The 18,092-nt window shown below is 38.8% G+C and overlaps 1 protein-coding gene across 3 annotated transcripts in view; it reads right to left on the bottom strand.

The window, feature by feature from the left end:
• Positions 1 to 18,092, bottom strand: part of SLAIN2 (SLAIN motif family member 2) — a 51,674-nt gene that overhangs the window by 21,040 nt on the left and 12,542 nt on the right. For all 3 annotated transcript variants that reach the window (XM_044418477.1, XM_044418475.1, XM_044418476.1), the window contains exons 2-5: positions 16,259 to 16,407; positions 11,292 to 11,456; positions 9,642 to 9,803; positions 6,697 to 7,056 (exon numbers count right to left, since the gene is read on the bottom strand). In XM_044418477.1, the coding sequence (XP_044274412.1) occupies positions 6,697 to 7,056; positions 9,642 to 9,803; positions 11,292 to 11,456; positions 16,259 to 16,407 (836 nt within the window). The remainder of the gene's footprint in view (positions 1 to 6,696; positions 7,057 to 9,641; positions 9,804 to 11,291; positions 11,457 to 16,258; positions 16,408 to 18,092) is intronic.

Raw genomic sequence — 18,092 nt, 5'->3', positions numbered from 1 at the left:
CACTTCTGTAAAGCCCAGCTTTGTGGAATGTCTGGGTGATGGTTGCCCCATGGGACAGTTTTTCCCATCTCAGTTGCAGAACTTTCCAGCTCTTCAAAGTTACGTACAATTGGCTTCTTGGTCGTTTCTCTGAGTAATGAACTCATTTGGTCACTGAGTTATGGTGGATGGCCTTCTCGAAGCAGTCACAGCTGAACCATATTCCTTTCATTTTTGTAATAATGTATGTAACAGTTGTTATGGGGGATGTTCATAATTTGGGATTTTTTAAATAATCCAACCTATTGGTGCTTATGTATAACTTATCCCAGAGTTATTTTGATAGATCCTTGTTCTTGACAGTCTTTGCTTAGACATGCTCTCCAGCAAACTTAGGCCTTCTAGAAACAGGTATTTTTAATTTCAGAAAATGTGGTACTTGAATTGGACACAGGTGGACTCCATTTCACTACAAGACTCATTTGGGCATGTCACAGCAAGGGGTTGAATTCTTACACAAACATCTAGTACCAGTTTATTTTTGTTTTGCAGCTGCACTGTGTTGAGTATCTTGTGTACATCTAGTGGTAATAAGGCCATCCATTTCAATATGGAACACAACAAAATGTGGAAGAATCAAAGTGGGATTAATGCTTATGCAAGAGACTGTAAATATGCAATATAACATTTCAAAAATTTCAATAATTAAGCAAATAAAGCCATTTTCAGCAGTGGCCTCATATATGTGCAATGCTATTCCAAGCAATCCTTTTAAAAAGCCCCAAAGCTTCTTTTGTACTCCACTGGTCTCTCTTAAAAGGAAGTTAGAAGCTGTAATATGCACTGTTTTTAGCTATAAATATTTATTGTAGTCTTTTAAAGCAGAGTGTGTACCACTGGTAATACCTGCTGTGATATATCCTGACATAGCATTCCAAAAATGTGAGGCCACTGCTGAAAATGACCTCTTTCTTGCACCTACCAACCTAGTTGTTTTTTATAGGCAGGCATGTAAATAGGGCTTTAGCCACAGATCTCAGAGTGCAGGCAAGTTGACTTGAATTTATACATGATATTTCTGTCACCCTCGACTCGAAAAAGGAAATATATCCTGCTTTCTCAGCTAAAGGCTACTTTACTGGAAGGTACAGTACCTACAAATCTTACTATCCTGAGATACCACTAATACAGAATATAGTTATTTAAAACAACATAAAGGATATTAAAAACTAATTTATATTAAATATTAAATTATATTCAAGAGTTTTATATTTCAGTGGCAGTGCCTGACAATGCCCAGCTACACACAGCCAGTCCAACCACTTCTGTTGTGCAAGCATCCCCCTCCCATACAACAGTTATCTAGTCTTTCAGAAATAACCTGCAACAAGCATTAACACTTGTTTATGGAAGGGAGCAGGCTAGCGAAGCTTGAGTGTCTTGTCTCTTATAGGATTGAGTGTTTCCACTTGTTTCAGCACTTGCCCCTGGAAACATTAAATTGTTGTTGCATAGCTGGTAGTGGCCACTTCCATAATGGAAATGATAGAGTTGGCTGCACACAGAATGGAAGTGGCAGTGTGCCCTTTGTGTGCACAGAAAGGACTGGTTACTGCTCCAAACATCCAATAAATTAAAAGGAATTTAATGAATTTGGCAACAAGATTCTCCTCATACCTATTCTGGCTGTCTTTCCTTATCTTGTTATTGCATAAGACAGCATCTAAGTGATCTTGTATTATCTTAATTATCCATGTTTCCTACTACTAAAACTTAGCTAACATTCACAGTTGGCGGGATGAATTTCAACAATCATATTTATTTTTCTGACTTTTTGTACTGGAAAATAACTTCTTAAATGTATACTTCAGCAATCTACAAAACATCTGTACATTTTAGTTTATGTTAATATTCGTCCCAACAGAAGGTTCTCAGAACCATTTTTAACATTTATATTAACAGATGGTTTTCAGTGCATTTTCATATGATCAATTTGTTTGTGTAAATAGCTCAATATAATAATTATTGTTAGGTCATCTGAAAAGAGCAGTAAAGTAGGTTGAACTGCAAACCTAAGATACAGAACAATGAATTGGACATTAGTAATCATTAGATTACTGAAAAAAATAAACTTCTATTGACTAATTTATTAAAATGATTATTGAGTGGGTAGACATAATGATCAGTAGATCTTCTATCTGTAGAACATACTGTCCTAAACCTGCATTATGTTAAGTAGTAAGGGAATAACAACAAATGTACCTTGCTTCATCAGGATGAATAGCTGTTACCAAATAAACTATAAATGATTACTTGAATTTAACAGCCTTGATTTACATTTCCTTGCATGCTTTTAATGCTGCTTGAAATACCTCAAGATTCAAATAGACCAGTTGCACCATTTTTTCATTTATGATAACACACCAGTTTGACATCTACAGCATGTTAAAAAATAACATTTCTTGTTGGTTGTTGGTGTGTCCCTGTTTTTGACGGCAGAACTGGAGAAACAAAAGGAAAAATTCAAAGCAAGAAAAGTAATGCAAGCAAGAGGTAAAGAAAAGATGAGCATGACTGTTCCAAGAAACTTGGTTCATCCAGTTCAAGAAAATCTTTCAGGGTTCTATTTTAGAAGCTCAAATCATTTATGTAATATATCCATACATATTAAGATAATTTTGTCATGGTCTTCCAACCCTATGAAGTTGTACTACTGCTGTAAAGAAGAATGAGACAGGATCCATTTCCACGCAAAAAGCTATGCAGCAGCGTACCATGAGAGGTATGTGTGGGAGCATCATCATGGAAATACTGGCATCTCTACAGCCAGATAACAGCAGCATCAGTTCTCTGATCTACTACTGTGAAAGGTAGTTGAGGCTTCCATAGATGGATTTCACCACGGCAGAAATAATCAATCTCCCCTTACCCAGTCAGACCATCTCTGACATTCTTGAATCAAAAATGTTAAAATGCAGCAACATGTCTTCTCACTTGTGCGATAGTGCACATACTATATCTCCTCAGAATGCAGAGACGTCAGTAAAACCCATCGCTACATTGTGGAATCGGCAACCAATTTCCAGAACAGTTTTCTCCTTTTCTTTTAATTAGCTTCTTATGTCTGGTGCATGGGTACATGTGCATGCAAGGAAGTATGAGATATCCTAACACAACTTCAAAAGAAATAATAGGAAGTTTAACTTTCAGCCACATTTAATGTTTTGCTATAGTGGGGCTGTTAAGCAGTAGTGGCACTGACACATGCTTTGATGCCCTTGCAGAACACAAATACTATTAATTTGCCCCTCCTACATAGTCAACTTAATCACTGCCTTGAATTTGGCAGGTGATGACCTGAGAGAGGACATTATCAGTACAGGCATTCCTACAATGTAATTCCCTCCCCATTCATATAAGGGTGATGCCAAGTCTTTTGAGCTTTGGTGCCACCTGAAGACTTCGTTAAACCAGGGTTTTATTATTTCTTTACTTTTGCTGTATTGTGTAAATCTTTATCTGTCACTGTTCTCCCTGTTTAATCACATTTTGTTAATGTTATATTACTGAGTTTATTAATTCCCACTTTCAAATTAATTTATAATGAACACTGGGTAAGAAATGTCTTAAGTAAATAAATAATACCACCTCAGAACCATTGCCAGTATTCACCTTTTCAATACTCATTTCAGTTTCCTCCCTTTTCTACCATCTTTTGGCAAATGCTGTTAAGAGTATGAGACAGGCAACAAATTCTAGAAGGATAGCAGAGAGCTAACTGAAGCAGGATAAGCAAGCAAGTCAATGCAGAACAGGGGGCAGAAAAATTCTCCAGACCTTAGAGAGGTTAACCAGCATTTCCTATACTGAAAGTGGGTAGATTGCCCCCACCCCCAAAAAGGAGTAATCAGTGAGGTGTAAGGTTACCAAAGTCCCAATATCAAGATTTCAAACAGATATGGAAACACAGTTGACAGATAAATGGCAAATTCTGAGCTAAACCACCCATTGTTAGCTGTGGCACCACCAGAGTGACCAATCATGCTATTCTTTGCATGCCTGCTGCTTCAACTTTATTTCTGGATCAAAAAAGGAACCCAGGAATATTGCATTTTTGAGTTGCTGCAATGACTTGTGAACCCAATGCTCTGAGCTGTTCAGGGGGAAACAACCGTTTTAGCCCAACAACATACCATGGGTTGTTTGGCTATCCAAAAAGTGCTGAGCACATGGAAGGTAATATGCTCTGTTGCTATGTACTATGAGTTGTTTACCTATAGTGAGCTAGTGCACACAGACTTCCTCCCTCTGGGAACCATTACTTCTTTTTGTTGGACTTCTGTAAGATGAATTTCCATTAGTTTGACTTGGTTCACATGATTCATAAAACAACCCAGCAGTCTGGTTCTCACACTACACTCACATCCTACAAATGGGCTGACTGTAGTGCCAGATGCAACATACTCCTCATGCCTGCTTTTGATAGCAAATTGTTATTAACTTGCAATTTGCTATCATGTGCTAACTGGTCTTTTCTGTGAAAATGTTCCATTCTAGGCTTAGACAATGCACAGATGATTATTAAGCAGTGGTGGCCTGTTGAAAAATTACAAAAACGGCATCTATGAGCGCATGTTCATGGACGTATACACACAATATACATAAAATAACTGAAAAATGGCTTGCTTGGACAAGGGGAGGACAAATTCAGCTTTCCCATCAGGTCTCTATTCTAGTTTCAGTGGGTCCCAAACAATATGTGGTTTATCTATACCAATCAGTTAAGATTTACTGATTGCAGAGGTTGTACAGAAGCAAGTTAAAGTTCTAGAACAAGCAACTGAAGAGCACAAACGCGATCATGAAAATCACAAAAAGACGAATAAATAGAACCATGTATAGCCAAACCTACTATGCAGCACATTGGCTTGACCCTTCCACAAAGCAGAGCTAGCAAAGCAAAGTATTTGAAAGCGTGCCTTAAGAGATCTAAAGCGGGTGAAGAGCTGGACAGGGACAGGGACATCCAACAACAACAGAAAAGTGACAGTGCCAAATATTGTTTGTGGTATCTCCTAGTACAGGCTCAATTTAAACTTTGCCATAATTTGAAAGAAAGCAAGTTTAATGGTCACCAATCAAATGTTAGTTTACATACCTCATTAACACTTTTCAACTGAAAATATTGACAGAACATAAATCCTGGTTCATTTTTCTACTGTAATGAACTCATGATTTGGGAAAGACACAGAGATGGGTTGCTCCAATTTGAGCATTTAATTCTATTCTGAACTTCAGAAAACATTATCAGGGGAACTTGGTTATTAAGCTTCAATAAATCTTTAAAAATAATCTTATTAATATATTTTATAGAGAAATTACACCACATCATTCATGTTTCATGAACATCATGTCCTTAAAGTATAACTTTCATATTTGTAGACTTTGGAAATTAATTTAAAAATCAAGTGAAATAAATCCTCCTCTAAAGATTTCCATAGGAAGTATGAGACCAGATATGGATATAGACTGAAATTCACTTTAAAATGCACATCCTCCTCCATACTCTCAAATCAACATTGGAAACCTTGTTAAATGCTACCATGTTCCAAGAAATGTCCAGCTGTACTACTACCACTGTGGAATTGCTTCTTTTAGTTAGCCTATCTGGTTTTATCCTCAGCTAATTGTTCTTCAGTACTAACATTTCAGACAAATAGTTGGGAGTAATGGGTTTTCTTCTTTGCAGAGGCTTTTCAACTCTAATTTTCAAATTTTCCTTTCATGTTATTAGTTGCTTTTGTCTTTAATTAGTGCTGTTTTGGTGTTGTATGTGCTGCTAATATTTTATATTTTGTTGCTTTTTTTGGCTTTCCATTACTTTGTTTTATTTGTGTGGTTTGTTTTTTGGTTAGCCCTCTGTGTTTTTCAAGGGAGAGAGAGATACAAAATACAATCTGTCAATAAACAAACAAATGTAATTAAAATGTTAGTGAACTCTGAATTATATTTATGCATTTTGCTATACTAGCTAAACTGACTGCGGCTAACTAGTAGATCTCATATAATGTAAGAATGAAAATTAAATGGAAAACTTTGATACTGTCATTTCTTTTGCATAGCTAATGTGTATTTGTTCCTGGTATAAACAGCATAAACAGCTTTTTATTAAACCCCTAAATACTATTAATTAATCCCAGGTTTTTAAAAAAACAACACTGTACACTGTGCATATATAGTAGAAGAGAACATTCATTCCGGCTATAACTCAGTTCACAAGTTTTTCTAAGCAACATCATTCATAGGTACCACCTTGGAGTGGAAACAGTTTTCCTTACCAGTGCTGTTCCCAACAGTACAATGACAAAATGAACAACCATTCTTTTGGTCAAGTTGGCCTTGACACTCTTCTACTATGTATTCTGCCTCTATACTCAGCACTAGTGCAATCTGAAAACTACAAAGCCACAGAATGGTAATACTCCACATTTACGTGAAACTTCATGAGCTCAATCAATTTCTCAGTTTACTGATTTACTCACCCTAACGGTCAAGATGCTTATTCTACATTTTCTTGCATATTTCTCATCAATTCAGCAGTAATGCCACATCATGCAGCTGGTTTTAAAATACTACCTATTGAGCAACATACTTACTAGCAGCACACCACCACCATTTTAATGCTTGATGCACAAAATTTGAGACGAAGCTTTTTACCTTCACTTTTGACACTGCTAGTCTGTAAATCAGTGGGATGGCCTTGAAGTGAAAGACGAGGCTGCTGCAAGCGGCTAATCATAGGTTGAGGTGACACTCTACTGTACTCTATTCCTCTAGCAGGTGATCGTGATCTGGGAGAATTCCTTGGGGACTGCTTTGGTGAAGGTCGTGGTGAATTGCGTGGTGATGGAGAGAACCGATTAACAGCTGGGTGCACTGCATGATGACAGCTATCTTCTTCATCTTCCAAGCTTTGTGCATCAAGTTCTTGGTCACTAAATGTACCTCGCCTCATAGAACTGCATGACGAACCAGAGCTACGCCGAGAAGCAGTAGCTGCATATTCTTGCCGGAGACCTAGCAGCAGTAAAAATATTGTTTGAAGTCCAGATTTATTTGCAAGCCTGATCACAATTGCTTCTTAAATCATTCTAAATTAATTTTAAAAAGGAATTTCTGAGTTTACATGTGAACCTTCTCCAAGAGAAGCAGGAATTCTTGATTGGAAATTATGCATTTAAAAATCACTACCCTTTTTCACTTTATAAAATAAACTCCAAGTAACTTACAAAAAGTCATAAAACAAGATAATGAAAAGAGTTCAAAATACTAAAATCAGTTTCATACATTGAAACCAAGAGCTATTAAAACCAAGAGGAAATAATTCCACAGAAAACAAGGACATAGAATTTTAACCCATATCGAAAGGCTCAAATAAAAAGATCTTAGTAACTCACCTGACACTTAAAAGGGAGACTACAGAAGCTTTCTAGGAAGGGGGTTCCACAAACGGGATACTGACATGGAAAAGACCCCATCCTACACCCCAACCAACTGTGCTTCTGAAAATGGTGGAATGCAAAGCACTGCTTCAGAAGCTGAACAGTGAGAGAAGCATATCATATAAGAGGTGGCAGTCCTTCAAATATCTTGATCCTCAATTTAGGGATTTGTAGGTAATAATCACTTTGAATTGCCCCAGAAACAAAATGGAAGCCAATGCAGATGAAATACAACTGGGATGGGATGACTGATCTGCAAAACCATTTCCGGAAGTCAGTTTGGCCTCTGCAGCAAGTTTCTAAATACCATTTTAAAGGTATGATCATGTACATAGCATGTGCCACGGTAAACTAGTCTTCATATAATCATGGTGCATGCAACAGTGGTCAGACCTATTTTATCCAGGAAAAGGAACAGCTGGCACATTTGCCAAAACTATGTAGAAGCACTACTAACCACAGTTGCAACTTGAGCGGTTAAAATTAAGGCCAGGTCCAAACCAACTGATCTTTCAAGAGTTCAGCCTCCATATAGAACGGTATATCTGCACTCCTGCTTCAGCAGCTTTGACTTACCTAGTTCATGCCCTAGCTTACTAACCCAGCTATCACAATCAAAGAGCAGCTGTCTTATAAGTCATAGCTGAAACCTTGCCAGGTCTTGGACCTCATCCAGGCAATAGCTGCCCTCAAATATGGCTTCCTGAGAGGATTACAGGCAAGATAACAGCTGTGCTTGTATGGCGAGTTGTAACGATGAAGCTGGTGCATGCTTGTGAAGATAGCTGGCAACTCAAGGATAGATTTTTTTTAAAAAAAATCTTCATTGAAGAGATGAGTGGCCTGGAGGTGGCAGTCTAAGAATTGCCAAGTCATCTCCCAGGTAATGTCATACATTTTGCTGCTTGTACACTTGCTCTTTTGCTTTAAAGGTAGGCTTCTAACTAGTCTGGAAGTCTACTGCACTCTTATGTTTGCAGTCCTTTCCCTTATGGACTAGCCTATCCACACAAGACAAATTATATGTCCTCCTGACTTCCATTAGGAGAGCAAGAAAAAACATCGCAAGCCATTCTTCCTGCCCCACTACAACAGTTTAAATCAGGGGTCCTCAAACTTTTTCACCCGGGGGTCAGCTGAAAGGTGCCGGTGCTGGGTATGGGCCAGAAAGGTGGTGCCAGTGGTGCGCGCGGGCTGGCATGGGGGCGGGGAAGCTTGTGCGTGCTGAGGTGGGGGCGGGGCATGCGGCGAGGTGCGGGCAGGGGGCGCATGTGGTGAGGGGAGGGGAGGGGAGGGCAGGCACGCGCTGTGAGGCGGGCACACAAGGCAGCGGCTTGCTCACTTGGAGATCGTTTTCTCCAAGCGACCAAAACGCTGCCTCCCTGTGTGCGGGGCGAGGTGGGCAGCGGTAGGCATCATGTGGGGGCGCGTACCCACGGCGGGTCCAAATGGGCATGGCGGGCCAGATAAATGGGCATGGCAGGCCGGATCCAGCCCTTGGGCCGTAGTTTGAAAGACCCATGGTTTAAACCAGGGGTCTCAAACTCAACTTACCTGGGGGCCACTGGAAGTAGAGTCTGGGTGAGGCTGAGCTGCATCAAGTATTCCACCACCGCGGTGGTGATGGGCCACTCATCCCGCGGCCGGCCCAGGCACCGCCGGCGCTTTGAAGGCCGCAGGGCCCCTCCCCCGTGTCCCGCCCATCCTGGCAATTGGCCCACGGGCCGCGAGTTTGAGACCCCTGGTTTAAACCAACATTGTACAAAATTGCAACATCAATTCTTTCTTTCATTTCCACTAGAAGACTACAGGCAATCATTCTGATAATGCAATATGTGAACTTCCACATCTTTATCTCCTGGCAATGTATCCCTCTCCTCTCTGCCCTTTTTCTCTCCTGGTTTTCCTTCAACTGTCATATTCTCTCGTTTCCTATTATGTTCCTCCCCATTTCTGTTGCCTTCCAGCTTCCTAGGCCCATGCATCCTATCTCCTTCCTCCTGACATTAGGACAGCTCAGCTAATCACTTACTACATTATGATGCAAATATTTTTCATGTTAAATTTCTACAGTTTACCAACAAGAATCAGTTCCCTGCAAAATCAGTAAAGACTGGAGAATGAAATAAGTGTTTGCTTTTTGCTATGCAAAATCCTTACTTTCTTCTTGCATCCGAGCTAAAATTTGCACATCTGTTAAGTCATTTAGTTTGTAATTTGATCCAATTGAGTCTTCATCCATTTCTGAAGCACTTAATTCACTGTCTATAGAGGACTGTGGGCTCAGTGGTGGATTTCTATCTGCTGAACTTCTGAAGTGACCTATATGGAAAAGAAAATAGAAGAAAAAAATCCTAGACAAGCTTCTGCTTACCAGAGATGATTAATTTAATATTTGAGGACTGGGGGTGGGGGATTGTTGTACTAGAAAAGGCAAATCAAGCTAGTTGACATGTAAGTTCACATACCTTTAAAGTTTAAGTGCAATTCAGTTTACAGTGGGTCAAATAACATTAACCTTGCCTAACATATATGAAGAGAACTTAAATTAATTGTCAGTAAAGAAACAAATGCAACTGGGATGAAACCCTGGAATACTTAATTTGTTCATGAGGAAATGCTTTTGGAAATGATAAAGCTTTACAGAATTATTAGTGTATGGCAGTTCAGGCTCCATCACCATCCTGAAAGTAAGTACTAGTTCAAGCCTATTAATTCAAACTCCATTTTTGGTATTAAATTAAGACAAAGCCAGCACACAAAACTATACCCACAGGTTAAGAACAGGATTTTTGAGCATCACTGCACCCAAACTGAATACATTTCAAGAACCACTCTGAAACAAATTTGTACCATTAGACAGGAGTTCAGACATACACGTATCTGTAGGATGGCTCACTTCAAGCAAGTCATATTCCAAATAAAGTCGCAAGGGTATACTAAGACAAGAATTACAGGACAATTTGGACTGTGAAGTGCTACATTAAAAAAAATGCTATTGCCTGCACCTTATCTGTACAAAATCATATATTAATGGTCAGACCAATTCCCAATCCATGAAATTACTCTTTGAAACAATTATAAAATCAGCAAATCTTGTATCTGTTTTAGCATTATTTATGATACAAATATGTAGATATGGCTGCCTTAAGGCTCAGCTACTGCACAAGTATGCATCATGATGGCTATTTTAGTTGTTCATTTTTGCTGCATCTGCATTAAATGCTGGAAAAAAATATTCTTGCAACAACCCTGCAATCACTCATAGAGAGCCTACGGATCGCCCCAAGAGTGGTTCCAGCTGGTGGGCTATGGATGTATATCACGCCTTATAAATAAAGGCTACTGGAGCAGCAGCTCTGCCCTTTTCTGGCTGCAACTTTATCCAATGTAATGCATAAACACATCCGTCATTAAATACAGGGAACATACATGGTGATATTGAAGATAATGGTGGGGAAGCATCATCTGCCTCAGTGGCATTAGTACAGCACTCCACAGTAAGAAAATAGCTCTTTTTAGTCCTTTTTTAAAAATAAGTACTACAATTACAGGAGAGCCTTCAGGCCTTCTTACATTAACTATATTGAAACACAATTTACTGACTAGAATAGAGGGAAGAGACTGGTCAGATTAATAGGAAACACTGCTAGTACATAAAACTGCAATAAAAATATTAACATTTTAATGTTAATAAAACAGTTGTGTTAAGATGCTAATTTTGTAGTGGAAAAAATCAGCTTATACAAGCTGTTCTTGAGTCATATTGTTTACAACTTACAATGTGGTTATTAGACTTGAGACTCTCACCTGAGTTGCCAGGAAGTATGAGCTGCTTTACTAAAGGAGGTTTCACTGGTGTGGAAGAAGGAGAATTGAAGCTACTGTTGTAAGGACTGCCAGCATGTGGACTGTATGAGTTTGTGTAATTGACAGTGCTGAATGGATTGCTATAGAGGCCGTGTCTCTTAAGGGCTGTAAAACAGAGAAGAAAAACTATTCAAGTATAAACTGTTTACTTTAAATACCATGAAGTTGCAAATCTACCTTTAATTGCTTGTAGCACTCTATTAAGGAAATTGTCTCCCTATAAATCCTTTACATATAAATCCTTTACATTGGTATATGATGGCCACCTTTTGGCATTGTTGAGGTCTCATCCCAAAAACTAGAACTCCTTTTTTACAATAATTTATTTGTACTTACTCTTCAAGACAACTCATTCAGCCTTGTCAACTTCTCAATCCAACACAGGTTAAAGAGAATTAGAGGAGGGTAGCAAAAATGATCAGGGGGATGAAGCAGCTCCCCTATGAGGAGCAACTACAACTGGGATTGCTTAGCTTAGAAAAAAGGCAAGTAAGGGTAGACATGATAGAGGTGTTTAAAATAATGCATGATGTAGAGAAAGTAGAGAGGGAGGCATTTTTCTCCCTTTCCCATAACACTTAACCCAGGGTCATTCCATGAAATAGATTGGTGGGAGGTTTAGGACAGATAAAAGAAAGTACTTCTTCACACAATATATAGTTAAACTGTGACATTCATTGTCATGAGAGACAGTGGTGGCCGTCAATCCGGATGGCTCTGAAGAGGGATTGGACAGATTCATGAGGGAGTAGCTCAGTCGCTACTAGCCTTATGAGCTATGTGATACCCCCTTTACCAGAGGTGGCATGCTTGCATACACAAGTTCCTGAGGAGCTTGGGTAGGAGGACGTCTTACAGCCATCCTGCCTGAGGAACCTCTGGGCAGCTGGTTTGCCACTATTTCTACGGAATGCTGGACTGGATGGTCCTTGCGTCTGATCCAGCATGGCTTTTCCTATGTTTTTAAGATTTTAATACCATGTTACTGCTGCATAAAAGAACAGAAAATTTCAGTGTATCACCTAATATAGAAACAAATTCTGAAGCAGTTAATTTAGGTACTAAATCATTTAAGTGAAAGTTAAATAGAAAGGAGGCTAGAAGATGGTTAATCTGAATATATTCATTCAAAGAACCCAAGATTTGTATTCTTGCTCTAACATGTGTGAGGATTATCTGCATTTGTTCTAGCCAATTTCTATCATAGCATGTGTTTTTTCCATGGAAACAAAAGCAACAGCCAAATCTACAAAAACTCCGCAAGGATGCTTTGTAAGACCTTTGCTGCTTTTCTATTCCAAAAGACTCAGGAGATCTGAGTTCTAGTGTACACTTAGCCATGGAGCTAACTGGGTGACTTTGGACCAGTAACAAACACTCAGCCCAACCTACCACATGGGGTGGTTGTTGTAAAAATAAGATGGAGAGGAGGAGAATTATGTGAACCACCTTGTGTTCCTTGAAAGGAAAAGAGGTGGGATATAAATATAATAATGATACTGATGATAATGATGGTGTTAATATAAATTATAATGGTCTGTCTGAACGTGACTAAAAGAATGGATAACGTTAAGAAATAAGAGAATCCTTTATCTTGAAGGGCATGATCTACAAATGGGTTGGCACACTTATATGTGGTATGAGAAGTGTAAGACACATGGTTGTTTTGTAAATCATTATATTAGAAAGTCATTAATGTCAGTGTGGGAAAAGTTAAAGACAAAACTGTACACTAAATTGCCAAGGTAGCTTTCACCTATGGAAGCTCTTGTATATCCAAACACATTGAATTTTGATATGATTGTGAAATATGATGATATTTTGGATAATGACTGAAATCAAGCGAAGAATTACGAGAGCAGGGTATTAATATCTCTTGGTGGCATAAGGTTCAAATACAATCAAGATATGTTAAAGATTATAAAATGTGGGGTTTTCATAAGGAATTAACATTTGACCAAGCGATCCTAAAATCAGATGAGAAAATGATTAAAAGAATGTATAATTTTCTTTTGGATATGAGAATGGAAGATGAACAAGTTAAGGAAACTATGATAACATGGGCAGAAAAATTTGGATATAATATTGAGTTACAGAAATGGCAAAAGAGCGAAAGAAATATCAAGGTAACTTTAGCAACCTCATATAAAGAAAATCTCTATAAATGTTTTATAGATGGTATTTATTGCCAAATAGATTAGCAAAGATGTTTTCAAATACGTCAAATGGATGTTGGAAATGCAAACATAAACCAGGTACCTTTTAACATATGCGGTGGACCTGTGATAAGGCAATAAAACATTGGGCTAAAATTCTTAAACGGCTTGAGGAAATGTTACAAAAATCTTTAATATTTAAACCTGAAGTTTTTTTTACTAGGCATTGTACCTGATGATGACGATAAACAAGCTATGTATTTGATTTTACATGTAATTACTGCGGCAAGCATTGCATTTGCCCAACATTGGAGGAGTGAAGAACCACCCACTGATGAACTGATTGTAAAAAAGATTCTGGATTGCGCTGAAATGGACAGACTGACTTAGTCTCTGCAGGAGAAAGAGGATACTTACTTCTATCAAACTTGGAACTCTTTTCATCATTGGCTAGAGAAATGGGACTATGCATAGATTTGAATATATTTACTGGATTGCTATAAAAAAAGGGGGGGCTGACCCAGCAGGTCTGATGTTTTTGATGATTAATGTTTTTTAGTTTCTTTTTTTAGTTTGTAGACAATAATAATAAAAATTATTCAATATAAATTATAATTGGTTCTGGTGCTTGCCAGTGACTCTTTTGCATATTCAAGCCACACCATGTGGTTTACTGAAACATTCACTCCTGTTGAGAGACTACTGTTGGCATGGCTAACGAACTACCCCCAACTCTAAAAAGCCCATGAGTTTGGGGCAGTTTCTTAATCATGCCACCAATCCACCTATGTCAGATTCAGATTTCTTAATCAGACATGGAGCCTGCCCATGATGGCCTAAATATTCAAAATGGCCACCAGTACACATTGCAACCCTTGTTGGGTTGCAGTGCATTTGCAAACCAGGCCACTGAAAAGTCACACAGTGGTCACTAGTGCTTCACCCTCATCTAAAACTAGCTTGTTCAGGATGAATGTTTCATTCTTCTGAGACTTCAAGTTTATGTAATAAATATTTTTGATGTCTAATAGACCTATTGGGTGGTAATATTCAGGATTCTGTTACTTTTTTACAATATAGGGAAAATACTTTGTTTCCACCTACACAGTGGCCCTCTATCAGGCATACTCTTTCCCCAAACTACCTAACAAGATTTTTGAGCCAGTGACAGGGAGAGTGGGGAAAAAGAGAACATACATATCATCCTGATTTCAGTGGAGGAAGGCAGGATAAAAGGTTAATAAATACAAGTAACAAAGAAAGCGTTGAGCTGAATGCTTCAAATGTGAACAGCTATGACCAGATCTTTCTATAATTACAGCAGTGAGCTGATTTGTATGTAACAACAACCTAGTGTATGGGCTAAGTATGGGCAGGTTATACCCTAGCCCTAACCCTCTTTTCAAGGCTCCCTTTCAGAGTACTTACTGCTGCAAGTGTTGCAGCTCCCTGAGGTTTTTTTTAGCCCTAAGGTAGTAGCTGGATGGAGTAAACTGGGCTAACAAAAATGGGGGCAGGTATTTTTGTTGCTCCATCTGTTTTTTTTTGGTTGCTCCATCTGTTTCATTCACCATCAAAAGCTTTTTTTTAATGTTGGAAATATCTGTGCAGTTTCTTGGACTAGCAAATATACTCAAATGTAACAGTTTGGAAGTAAATAGCAGGGAAATTTGTGCACCTGTATTAACTACTCCATTACTGTAGGTGCACAAATTTCCACCTCATCTACTTCCTGGGCCTTAAAGTTGCGATTTATCCATTTCTTCCCCAGCCATTAAATGTATGTAAATTTTTCCTTCCATTTTCCAACCTCAACTGAAACATACAAGGAAATTAAACAGGCAAGGCTACACCTACTTGTATATTACATTTGCCCAATATAGTTGTGCAATTTTCAGAAACCATTTAAAGAAACAAGTGATGGTCACTCCAAAGTGGAATGGCAGTCATAAGCAGCAGTACAGGCATGATTTTGAAGAGTGGCAGCGGTTTTCAAAACTGTTGCTCAGTTCTGTAGTCAGTCCCAGCAACCCACAATGAAATTGCTGCCCTGGGTTCAGATGACATAATACCCATAAGAGTTTCAACAATCTCTAGAACCATGGGTTGTCAGGCTGGCTTGCTCACAAAAATTGAGCTATCCTGCAGGAAACACTCCAGTCTCATGCAAGACAACAAACAGCATAGCTAGCTGCCCACAATGTTCTGCAAAACAGGTCAAATACATGTGAACCAGGTCTGTGTCAGCTTATAGATCCAAAGTGGCTAATTTCTAAGAATCCATTCTGATGACTCATCAGGGTAGAAATGATAAACTCATCTCCTCTGCTCTGGCCTGAAAAAGTCTGGCTTTACTGCAAAAAACTTATGACTATGGGTTGTTGTTTCATACAAGCAAAAATTAATCTGTCAGCAGTTATGCTTTTGGTTGGATAAAAAACAGATGTGTTCAATATAAAAAGAGTCTGAAGCAGTCCTGAGAGAGCAACAACCATTTTGAAATCACTATTAGAATCTAGAGCTGCAGAAGGTACAGTATTACCAAGATCAATCTCTTATGCCCTACCTATTTCAATGCAAAAATGCAAGTATGTATTTAAGCTTCCCACCCATGCCAACTAGATTTAGAACTACCCAACTTTCACTGGATCATAACCACTATAGTTTTTATTTTTAAAGAACTCACCTATGATATTTAAACACTACATTTTTTCTGTATTTTGGTAGCATAAAACTGATTCACAAACTCACCTGACATTGTCTGTTCAAGCCTGTGGATCAATGACTTTTTAGCACATTCAATATCTGGAGTTGGGTAATCTAGTATTTGCCTGCACCAAACTAGTGGACTAATAGTTTTTTGCACTGGAGTCACTTTCTTCTTTGGTGATGTATACAACCTAATGGAGAACAGACAACAATAAAGTTAAATGATGCAATATGAACAAATAAAATCTGAGTTTTAATTTTGTGAGCTTTTCTTTCTTTTAAGAAAGGAGGTTTGTTATTCTTAAAATGTACCTTTCCTGAGTACCTTCGAAAACAAGTCAACAGCTGAATATTCAACAGCAGATCCATTCAAAGTGTATGACAACAGAAAGGGAAACCAACAATACATTAGCCTGTCATATGTCATCCTTGCTTTCTTCAAGCAAGATTATCAGACGATAATAAAAGGTATGAAAAAATCTCATGCCAAAAAATGTTATTTTGAATTTCTGGTAACTTTGATTAATTACATAATAAGGGAAAACATGGCTTTTGGATGTACAGAGATTCAGATGAAAACTATGTATGTTTTAAGGTAGTGGTTTTCAACTGCCAGTCTGTGGAAGATTTCCTGCCGGTCTGTAAGCAGGGGCACATCCCACTCGCTGCAAACGGTACGGCTGTGCAAGGGGGCTGGTTGTGCTCCGTAACATTTCCCCTGGTTGGCGTTGTATTTGTGGGGGGTGCACTGGTGCCGCCAAGGAGGCCAGGGAGGGGAAAGATGGCTCAGTGGGAGCTGACTGGGAGCCATGCTGCGCCACTTTCAGTATTTTGTTCTTCTGTTGTTCAGTTTCTGGTTGTTTTGGAGAATTTTCATTTTTTGGTATTGTTTATGGAAACGAATACACAGAATACAGTATTATGTGTATGGTGCTTTTTGCTTCTGTCTCAGTGGTCCCCGAGGTGGTTTTCCTGTTTTTGTGGGCCCCCAACTGTGGAAAGGATGAAAATCACTGTTTTAAGGGACTCTACATACTTAAATACAAAAACGAATGTCACAAGCTACTATGGATTGTGAATGGATGGTCAAAATCCTTGAAAGCATCAGGCCCAGAGATAGTTACAGACATGGCTTATATGATTACTAATGTACATTACAGCTTATTTATTCTATGGTGGATTGTGGTGCATGCCAGGAAACTTCTTGACAATCAAGGCACAACTGCAGCTTTGAATGTGTTGCTTGAAACCAACGAGGACAGGTTGTTGTTCATTTCAGGGCTGTGTGTGGTAGTAGTTGTTGACTTCAACAAACCAACTCACAGGCTTTGGATAGCACAAGAAGCCACAGTTGTGGCCTAAACATTCAGAATGGTCACCTGCATGCACTGCAGCTTAAGCAATCTTAATGGACGTCATGCCTGGCCACTCTGTTGTGAGAGGTGGCTTCATCAAGTTCTAGGAACTCAGCAGAAAATCTTGATTCATTCTTCTGCCGAGTGAACCAAACGATATGTGAAACAATGTGTGTTTTTTCTAAACTAGCACAAACTTAAGTCTGTATAGGCAATAGTACTTTCCAGGCCCTTTCTTCCCATGGCTTACTTCCAAACTTCCACTAAAATCTTTCACAAGAATCAGGGAACCCTGAGGAAAAACATGAGATGTGGTTCAAAACTGTTTGAGGCAGCTTCCTGAAATCTGCTTCTCCCTAACTTTCAGATTTTCCATAGTCATTGCAGTCCCAAATCACATACAATGTCTTTCCAAATAATTCCCAAAACCTCAGGAGCGGCTTTTGAGGATGCATCAGAAGCTGGTAGGAAAGCCCTACTGCATGAACAGACTCCCACTTTTCCAAGATTGGAAACCAGCC

This window comes from Varanus komodoensis, unplaced genomic scaffold (genome assembly GCF_004798865.1).
Source record: "Varanus komodoensis strain SLA01 unplaced genomic scaffold, ASM479886v1 scaffold9, whole genome shotgun sequence".
In the NCBI taxonomy this organism is placed as follows: Eukaryota; Metazoa; Chordata; class Lepidosauria; order Squamata; family Varanidae; genus Varanus; species Varanus komodoensis.
This window is presented reverse-complemented; position numbering and strand designations above follow the sequence as displayed.